Source organism: Pygoscelis adeliae, unplaced genomic scaffold (assembly GCF_000699105.1).
Source record: "Pygoscelis adeliae isolate BGI_AS28 unplaced genomic scaffold, ASM69910v1 Scaffold103, whole genome shotgun sequence".
Taxonomy (NCBI): domain Eukaryota; kingdom Metazoa; phylum Chordata; class Aves; order Sphenisciformes; family Spheniscidae; genus Pygoscelis; species Pygoscelis adeliae.
In genome coordinates this window covers 1,957,940-1,968,633 of record NW_008824723.1, presented here as the reverse complement: position 1 = coordinate 1,968,633, position 10,694 = coordinate 1,957,940, and the positions used below count along the sequence as shown (strand labels likewise).

Genomic DNA, 10,694 nt, shown 5'->3' with positions numbered 1-10,694 from the left:
TAAATCATTATTTATGGAAGACTTGGAATTTGTAGTCAGTACTAGTCTTTACTTGTAGTGAGGAGCCATCAGCTTAAGGCTTTGGCTGTAGCAAGAGAAAGGAAGACCTGTCCTTGAGATATTCTAACATTTTCCACTCCAGGAAGCCCCTTTCCTATGTGCATCTTCTTCGCTGTATAACAGAGCACAATCCATTATGGAAATGTTCCGTTAATGGACCACACAGTACCTCAGGATCCTGATATGGAGATTTTTAGGGAAGGTGGAGATTAACACTCACTTGAAACAGCAGTGGAAGTTAATCAAGTTGCACAGTGAATTCTAAGCTAGTTTTGGCCACAATACTAGAGCTATTCTTGAGAAAAACGTCATGAGGTACTTGTGACCACAGGTAGGTAAGACCTTTGTCATCAGCCACTCATGAGGAAACATGAGTGTGTCCAAGAGGACATTGTCTAAAATAAGGCAGTGTGTTGGCCTTGGCTGTTGAGTCATTGGTATCACTTCCTGCAGCCCCTGCTTTTGCTCCGGGTGTTTCTCAAGGGAGCACTGACTTAGCCTAGTCTTTTTGATTCTTCTAGAGTGAATAAGATCACAGCTCCGGAGCAGTAATGATGAATATGTCCTTGATTCAGAGGAATGTGCGCTCCTTTTAGCACAAGTGTGCTAAATCTTCCATGAGATGCCTGCCTGATTAGTTTTTATCTTTACACGTCATGGCTCCACTGATTTGAAAACTTCAGAGTCTCTAGTTGTAAAATGGAGAATTCTGCTTCACGCGGAGAATCTGTTCAAGTGAGAGAGCTGTGTTAATGGCTCGTGCCTCGGGGTACCACTGAGAGCTGTTGCATATAGATCTCTCTTGCCTTTATTTTAATGTTTGATTAGACTTTTCTTTAATCACTGAAAATACTACGTGGAACTTCTGTTCTCTGGCAGAGACAGATTCTCACCAGGTTTCAGTGACAGACCCTTATCAGCTACATTGAGGTTTGCTGCATTTGTAAAGCACACCTTATGGAAAAGAAAAAAAAAACCTTCACCTCTGAGTTTCTTTCCTTAAATATTGTTGCAAAATTTCTGACGTCAAACAATGAGACACAAATTACCCTGTGAACTGTTAACATATGCCTGTTTACATATGATATCTTATAGCCAAAACAGATTAAGATTTGAAGGTCTAACTGCTGTTGAGTTTCCACTTCTGTGAATCATACAGATCAGCTTATTCATCACAGACACTTACTTTTATTCTTTAACTCTTTCAAGCTACTTCTATCCAGAGCAGAGTTTATGGGGGACATGGGACACATGGGAACAGAGAGGTCACAACTGCATAACAAACCCCAAACTTTGCAAATGAAAGAGCAAAGAGCTACCCGTAACTACAGCCACCCCAATGAATCAGTAGCGGTTTGTAACTTCCATCAGGTCAGTTGACAGGCACAGAAGCCTTCCCCGGTTGCCAAGGCTAGTCTATCCTTCTACCTAGTGAAGTGCCAGCTGCAATTTGCACTGATGACCAAGCCTGTAATCTTTCCATTTCAGAAGGAAAACTACTTGTAAAAACCAACAACAAGAGAGAACCAGCCATGAAAAATCAACAGGATGGCCCAAATTCCAGGTTCAGAGAAAAAGAAATTCACTCATCGTACTAGGATTCCTTGGATGATTTAAACTATATGATATAGTTTAAATTCAGAAATGCCAAACATTTTGGAGAGAACTTCATTGATTTCAGTAAATCAGTAAAACAGGCAGTTTTCTCTAGCAGTTGAATCTATGCGGTGCATCACTGATTTTGATGGGACCCAAGTACTCTCGTCAGCAATCCTGATGTAAGTGCACGAGTATTTGTCTTTTTCTGGATAATATGGCTGTGGCCATATGAAAAGAGGTACCTCTGATGATAAAAGAAAGAAACCTACCTCTGTTTAAATACACAAGCCTCTTCACGTCATATGTGATTGTTATTAAAGCTAAGCAGGTAAGTGCTGCCAAAAATCAGACCATTTCTTTCAGCTGAAGTCTGAGAAGGATTTCAGAATTTAGGCTGCCCCTGCACTTGCTGTTCAGGCTCTTTGATTCACTGACGTGGCCTGGCTCAGGCTAGCAAAGGAGAGAAGGAAGATCATGTATTTTGAGGCAGGAATGTGAACATTCAAAAATACCTTTCCACTTAGAGTGGCAATAAGTGAGTGCTTGACTATTTGTTCTCTTCATTTAAAGTGTTGCTTCAGATTTGTTTGTTTTTTCTCCCAGCTGCATCATCGTAAGCAGGCAGTTCACATTATTACCTGTGGATTAGCTAACACAGGGACAGATTGAGTGCAGCTTCCACTAGGGCCAACAGCGCTGCTATGGGTCAAGCCTTTCTCTTTAACGTATGACAACAAGGTGTAACCAAGACAGCAATCTCCCTTATAGCATTACTCATTGGAACATGAGGGTAATGACCGTATCAGGAACTGTAGCTATCTAAGGTTATACCGGCACAAACACGTAGCAAACCAAACCTGCTGCCACCAGTTTGTCGGTACGAATTAATCTGGGTATAATTTACTATTTATAATATTATGTGTTATTGGAAGGCACACTCAAGCATCCAGACACCTACACTAACTAAATTTGAGGTGTGACACTGCGGCCATGTAAAATGTATGTACATCTTTGCATCCGAAAACTTGGGAGACTGATTACCACTAGGGATTGAATTAGATCTATGAGGACAACATTAATGCACCTCTGTCAGAAACTGCAGAGATTGTTTAACTACCACAAGTTTCTGAGTGTTCTGCTTATAAATGGCACTGGAGTAAATTTAACCACAAACTTAAAGATGAAACAAAAAGCTATGAACAGTTTAGGACATTCCCTCGCCCCCTCCCCCCCCCTTTTTTTTTTGACAAATGCTGTAGTTAACATCCTCCCTCGTGCTATTTAACTGAAAATCGGTGACCCATCTTAAAAACTATAGGTTTGAGACCTGAGAGGTCTTAAAAGGGACCTGATTTTTACACATAAAAATACAAACAAGTACGTACTGCTCAACTGCCCCCCAGTCTCAGCTATTTCAGCTGAGCTTCTACAGACAGAAACACCCATGATCACTGTTCAGTTTTGAAAAGATGGAACTTTGGGGTTAGACCACGTTATGAAAATTACCCAGCTAATTCCCATGAAGTGTTTTGAACACAAAAGCTCAGTGCTAACGGTTCAGTTCCCTTTTTTAGCTATGAAATCAGCTTGCAGATTAATATTCTTCAATTACAAAATAACAATTTCAGTTTGAAGTGGTTTGCACTCTTAAGTGCAATTGGGGTTAATAATGGTCTACGAAAGGAAAGCTGTTAGCAAACAGTAACCCAGGGTGAAAAGCTTAGCATTTAGGTACCTTAGCTACATTTGACACATGTCAGATTTTAAATTCAGAAAAATGACCTAGGAAAATACCATCTAACCCACTAAGGATCCCAAAGCTCAAAGAAACCTATATTTTCTGCTTCACATATGCCAAGAGATAATTGCCACCTGACCACCAAGGCAGCTCCTTTTACCTATGGCTATTTCTAATTCATATATGTAGTGCCTTGTCTGCTAGACGTGTTCAGATCAATTTAGGTAATAAATATGGAGTGTCACAAAGTTTAAGTCCTTTTTTGGATCTGTGCCCAAATGCATAGATATCTGAAGCTTATATAAAATGAGATTAACTGCTTTTCAGTTCAAGGCATGTGGTTACAATGTATTTGTATTATCTAGAAATTAGTTATTGGAATAGATTTGTAAATGATTGTAGTCTTCTAACCTACAGTATCAAGGTAAAGCCCCCTGGGACTTCCAAACGCAAAAAGCCTGAAATAAAAGCTTCTGAATCTCAAAAGAAAAGCATAAGTTAGGGCAGAGTGTTCAATGATTATAAGAACAAGGCCAAGATCCTCAAAGGTGAGTGGTAATTTTGTGTGTCCACACACAAGGTACAGATGTGCAGCCCTTCCTGCAAATTAAGCTCTATTAAAGCTTCTTGAGGTTTGTATTAAAACACAGACGTGCTCCCAAGCAGGGTATATGACTTGGGTAAATCCTTGGTCAGAGTACCCTACTCCGAGTATTCCCAGCAGTTACAGAGACAGTAACAGCACTATCTGCAATATTGAGCAAAGCACTCGCTATTACATGCCGGCAGAATCTGCATCTCTAATACACTGAAAAAATTAGCACACTGACAAGGAAGGTTAAATGCTGCAAAACACGTTTTATTTATCAAATGCAAGCTTTCAGAATTTCAGGAAGGTTAAAAAAAACAAGTTAAACTGGAATTCCTCATATTCGGCAGTTTAAAAAATGCTTTCAGTTACAGCTGAGACCTTCAACTTTGCCTATAAATGAAACACTTTAAATAACAATCAGTTACACAACCTACTTACAATCAGCAGCTTATCTCACAAGACCTCTAATAACAGATTTTCTTTGTGGCAGCAGCGTATCCAGCTGACTTCTCCAGTGTTGACCAGCTTTGTTTATTCTGACTGTCAATCGCTCTTTTAAGTGCTTCATCTGGCACAAGATCTGATCCTTTTACATCAGCATGGCTACAGCCAATTTTAGGGCATCTGTTAAAAAGAAGAGAGAGACTCCATTAAATTGGAAGAATTGTATTTGCCAGATATAGGCTTTTACATAACATCTGCTGGTTTATTGTATTTATCTGGGATTCACTCTCTCTGTCAGTTCGTTACCTCTTTTCCACTTCACCAGCTCTCTGGGGGGAAAAATAAATCCATTTATCTAAACTGGTGGGAATCAACAGCTGAAGGAAGGAAGGAACACAGCAAGAGACGGAGCCTCTCACCTGTAGATCACTCTCTTGCTTCACGTACACAAGCTGCCTGCATCAGTAATTATACTAGCATTGCATAGACATCTTTCTGTGTTGCTTTCTCTCTTTGCAGTCCTCTACAAACTGCATGTAACTATCTCTTACCTTATTAATCTGCAGTGGAGAAGTATAATCTTCACTGATAGATAAATAGGGAAATTAATTTCTAGGGAAATAGATAAAAGAGAATGAGACCTGCAAAGGCTGACTGGTGAATCAGATTACCTAGTTGGTGTAAAAATTTACCTGGCCTTTTATCAACTGAGAAAGCACAGAAAGGAGAGATGGGGTCAAATTAACAGCCTCTAAATGATAATCAAATACAAAATGTCTTACAACTACTTGAAACGGCCAGATAAAGACAGCAGGGTGAAAGATATTCAGGGACCAAAGGTCATTTTCCTTTGGCAGTGGCCCAAACATGCACAGATGGTACCTGTATTTAGAAACAACACTTTTCCTGAATTTTTCCTCTGTTAGGAGTGACTTTTGTCTGAGGTGCTGAAGTTTTTCATGCTCAGTACTCATAGCTTTTATTGTCAACAGCTTACTGTGTTTGTCATGGATAAGTCATTTAATTGCTCCGTGCCTCAGTTTTCCCATTTATCACCGTATTAGAGCAATAGGTTGCCAGATTAATGAATAACAAGTGCTCAGAAAGCTTCCCACATTTCCTGTAAGCATAAAGTATTAGTATATCCTTCCAGGCAGTGGAAAATAGTGAGCAAATCAAGACACATTAAGAGTTGCCTAAAGGAGTCTATGGTGAGTCTATCAGCACAAAACTGGTGGCTGTGCATACATCAGCTGAAGAGCTGCCATTCAGCCCGTGCACTGCCAAGTGCATCGAAGGGATCCCGTGGATTCAAAGTGGAAAGTACATGTGAGGAAACAGCCACTTCTGTAACTCTGGCGTGAGCAACAGCTTTGATTTCAGAGTCAGGATAGAAAGGATCTCCCTAACCATGACTCCGCTCTATCAAGATACCTGCTTCCACTTGAATATTGCTGGCAGGAGCGCAGTCAAGTAGCAACACCACGAGAATGGGGTACTCAAATGGGGAACTTGGTGCATCAACTGGCCTGTCTTCCCACCACAGCAGACTATGGTTTTTCAAAACTGACTGCATTTTCATGAGAAAGGTTAAAATTACAGCAGGTCAGTGAGACTGGGCACAGAAAACCAAGAAGTCTTTCTTAACTTAGTTACAGAGAAGCCGAGTTATTGCTGTGCTTGTGCTTTTTTAGCATACTGGAAAAACTACTGTAAAAATGGTAAGGTTGCAAGCTAAAAGCTCAAAATTAAGAACTGCCAGGGTTCAGACTGCACAAATAACTTCAGTTTGGGTGTAAGGTAGCTTCTAAAGCTAAATGTTGTACAGCTTACATGATTTTTTTTTTATTCTATATTTTCTCTAAGTCTCTAATTTCTTAAAAGGTAAAATAAAAATTCAATCATGTGACCCTATTAGTTTTTCAGCAGTGCTGAAACTTTTGATTCACCACAACAGTCTCTACTACCATGACATTTTCCTGATGGATTTAACAACACAGAGAATTATTTAGATATGAACATCCTAAATTCAGTTCCATATTGCAGAAGGTGTTTCTGTTGTGGTTTTGGGCTGTTGAGCACGTTTTCTAGCCTGTCCCTATCCTCCAGGACACTCACTTTCTTCACTCCAACTTGTGAGCGATTTCCCAACTCCTGTTCATTTTTCCAGCCAAGTTTCTGTCCATCCATGCTGCTGGTTTTGTTGTTATTCCCAGTATATTGCACCCACTCCACTTTTTCTCCCTGGACCTCTTAACACAGACAAGGTACTTCTGTCTTGTTCTTCAAGCTATCTTGACACTAAGGTAGTGGCTGAACATCCCAATCGATGCTTGATTTCATAGCAATGCTTTCCTGTAGCCAGGAAGGAGCGTGGAATAAAAAGTCCCTCTCCACCTTTGTATCCCCATGGCGGAGTATGTAGAGGCTATCAGAAATGCAAGAGCAACAGATGGAGGAAGTAAGCCGCCCGTGGCATCATCTCTGGGGAAATTAGGTTGCTAGTCTCTGACAGACCTTCCTGAGCATGTGCAAACTGCACATTTATTAAAAAGTCCACAACTGGTAAGTTTCCATGAGGTCATCAACCCCAAAGCATGAGGCTCTAGCGTATATGGTGTGAAAACAAATGTGAAATTAATGATGAAATGATACGTCCTCTAAATTTGCTCTAAAAAGTGTTTGAGTCCCTTTTCTTCTCTTTTTTTTTTTGTTTTTAAATCGAAACCATCCTAAATTTGAAACTTACCGGGGAGAATTTCAGGTTTAAAAATTAAACTGTTACATCTTTTCATTCAAAGAAATATGTCCTGTGTGGAAAGTGGCAGGCTGCTTTGATATAAAGTAAGAATTATTTAATTGCATCATAGTAGGAACTGCACGATCCTGTCTGATCATTCTTAAACTCTGTACTACCTAAAAAGTTGTGTTTTAATATTTCTCACTTTAACACTCATTTAAGTGTTTTAATATTTCTCAGTTGTATTGGAATATAACTGCAAAAGAGGGTGCACAGAGGAGACTTTTTTTTTCCATTAACTTCAGGGCTTGCTAAATAAGCAGCGGGAACAAAATGAGCAACTAAATTTTAGGAAGATGAAGTTTCTCTTTGTTGTTCATGGCTATACGAAATCTCTTAGCTCCTGTTGTGCAGGTACCATGAGTAGCTGTAACTTCCCCACAGACTTCCTGAATATTTCCTTACATATTGTTTTCATTAAAAATAAGAGCTCCTTCACGTGTACAGTACTAATGAGGAGACTGTGACTTGGGCAGACACTGAGGTATTACTTCCTGCAGCCTTGCCAATCCAAATACATTTCCTAGAACAAGTGGAGTAAAATTCCACTTACACAGCAAAGCAAATAGCTTTTCCACACATTCTTGTTAGCTTACCGGACTTTTTTCTTTTGCTGCTTTCGAGTCTGGATAATTTTTAGAATGGCGTCTTCTTCATAAGTATGACCACAGACTTTGTTTCGAACTGGCCTCTTCATTTCCATCTGTAATCAATAAGGTTTGATTTAAAGGAACTGATAATGCCCATGAAAATGCTTCTTATGAGATTCTATGTAAAACAGCAGGAAGCGTGCTTGCCATTCATACATGGCATTCCACTCAGATTACAGGGTCAGGTCCTGCATGGTAAACTGCATTCCTACTTACATGGGTTTTTTTCCCAAGCAATGTTGCTCTTCTCTGGTAATGCTTGTAATTTATACTGCCCGATTTTTAACAAGTATTGCAGATTTGTAATAATCCAATGAAGAATATGAAATAACTATTTCCCAATCGATTCCAGTAGCAGTGATAGCATACCTGTGTAATAGGACAAATAAAGTTCATCTGACTCTGAGTCACAGCTATATCTTCATCGATTTGTTCAATGGCCTCATTATCATTATCTGACTGACGACAAACTGTAATGGGAAGCAAGACAATTTTCATTTAATATTTAATATAGATAGCCAATACTTAAAATAAGCAAATAAAATCCAGCATTTGCCAAGCATCTCACAGTGATATCTAAGATGCCACAACACATTTCTGTACCACTCCCTGAACAAGATACTGCAAAAAATACCATACTATAGTCTGTTAGAAAATGTGGATTTTTAAATGGTAACCACTTTTTTTGTGTGTGTGTGTGGCTATTTATAGCTATATATAGCTAGAAAGGAGGGCTGGGAAGGAAAGCAAGCCGGCCTGAATATATGCAAAGCCTTTGGTATTCTCTGTTCAAGTTCACCAAAAACCAGTAACATGCAGGTGAGTCCCCAAAATCTAACAAAGGATGAGGTGGAGCTTTTGCAGATTTGGCAGTCCTACCCTGAAGATCAATTTGTGTTTGAATGTCATAAACGGGCTTGCTATATAGCCTCTATACATAGTATATACTTTCAAAGGAATTTGTACTATTTATCATAATGCATCATTTGTAAAGTGATGCCGCTGTATTTTAACAAGACTACAATTAGTGAAAAACAAAAGCCAAGAAAGTGCTATTTGAGATGGACAATAGAAACGTTATTGAAGTAACCTCAAGGAGGAGGGGCAGAATGAAATACTGAAATGTCCCAGAAAGCACCTGGTAGCCCAATCCCAGGGAATGAGGGGCAGACAAGCAAGAAGAAATCCACCTTGAGCTAGAGAAGATGGAGGTCCCCACCTTTACCAGAAGGAGGCAAGGTGTAAGCAACTCTCCATACCCAGGGGCACGCCAGCCCAGGGTTCCACGCAGAAACTAATTAGCCAGAGTCAAAAGCTGAGACACAGGAGCAGCTAAGGAGGATATATATTGCTAAGTATAACCTTAATAAATGTATACGTGTTGTTTTATCTTTTCTGAACTTTGGTCTGTTATTGTGAATCTAGGCTTTTAGTTGAATGCAATTGTTTAACTTTAAATCTTATCTGGTAATAATAGCAAACTTAACACCTGCCACAACTTTCCATTGCTTTGGGGTAGTTCTGCAATGTTTTTGCAGCAGTGCCCTGGGGTGTAGTCCTCAAGGTGTCCCAAGATGAACAGAACATTTTTCTCTCTAGCTGCACAAGCTAGTTTGCAATGTAGCAGCACAGGGTTCGGAGAGGATGAAATCCTTCAGTGGTCTGTGTTGGCTTTGAGTGCCAAGGGGGCAGTGAGAAACACAAGTGAACACAGAGGGTTTAGCGTTAATTCATGATTTGCCTTCTACAAAGTCTCAGCCCTGGTTCCCGTTGCTGCTGTTGCACACTAGCCGATCTTTGCATCTTTGCACCCCTGGTATTCAGTCTTCCGTATCTGTTAAGGCCCAGTGTTTCCTAACTTATGGTCAGTCCTGCATGCCTGTATAATACCATCACCTTCCGGATGATAACAGCAGACATCACCCTTGGAGCAATCACAATCTCTCACACCCAGTCTAGACTGAGCACACTGCCATGTGAGCCAGCACATCTCTGGTTGAGGTACTCTTGGCATCGGTATTGCAGCCATCGCTCTACCACAGCACCTCTCGGTATGCCGGTTTTATTTGCATGTTTTTCCTTCCTCCTTAACAGAGCTTGCCCTTCTCTCCATCCCAATATACCAAGAGTTTTCCAAGCATTCAGGAATGTTTCTGACCCAGGTACTCCTGCAAATACCTAGGCAATACTCAGACAAGCATCAAGGGTATTTCTGTTTCTGTTACTAAGGCCTCATTCAATCAATAGGGTGTGGATGCAGGGGGAAAAGGAGCTCAGATGTCCAATGTCAATAATAATTTTAAGGCTTTCATCTCCAAGAATATTAATATACCTTTACCAGATACTGACCCCGTAACAGAAGTAAACACTTGCAAATTAGAAGGAAAAAGTGGACACAATTTAACGGTAAATACTGAAACTGCAATGGTATAGACATCAGAAAAAGACTTGCATCAGTTACCAGTTTTCAGAAAAGAAAACCTGTCACATATTATTCTTAGATTGCTCATATGTAAGGTTTATTCTATCATAAACACATGGTATTTTGAAGAAAATACAACTTTTTGGGGAAAAAAAGTGGTTTTTTTTAATGAATCTTTTGAAATAAAAAGCAATGGGTGAAATCCCTCCGAGACAGCAAGGCTAAACGATATTGCAAATATTGGTAGGTGCCAGCTTTGGCATGGGCTGCTTTATTTAAATACCATACTGATTTTTTTCCTATGAGTAATGCCAACAAAGAACAAGAGATTCAGAATTTCCTTAAAATCATGTATCTTCAAACTTTGACATACTGCAGCTCTAATCTTT

At 39.8% G+C, this 10,694-nt stretch overlaps 1 protein-coding gene across 1 annotated transcript in view; it reads right to left on the bottom strand.

Annotated features, from left to right (window-relative positions):
- Positions 1-4,236: 4,236 nt before the first annotated feature.
- NSMCE2 (non-SMC element 2, MMS21 homolog (S. cerevisiae)) overlaps positions 4,237-10,694 on the bottom strand; it is a 23,279-nt gene continuing 16,821 nt past the window's right edge. The window contains exons 2-4 of the mRNA XM_009323350.1: positions 8,253-8,353; positions 7,830-7,936; positions 4,237-4,613 (exon numbers count right to left, since the gene is read on the bottom strand). Of these exons, the coding sequence (XP_009321625.1) occupies positions 4,454-4,613; positions 7,830-7,936; positions 8,253-8,279 (294 nt within the window). The 5' untranslated portion in view covers positions 8,280-8,353 and the 3' untranslated portion in view covers positions 4,237-4,453. The remainder of the gene's footprint in view (positions 4,614-7,829; positions 7,937-8,252; positions 8,354-10,694) is intronic.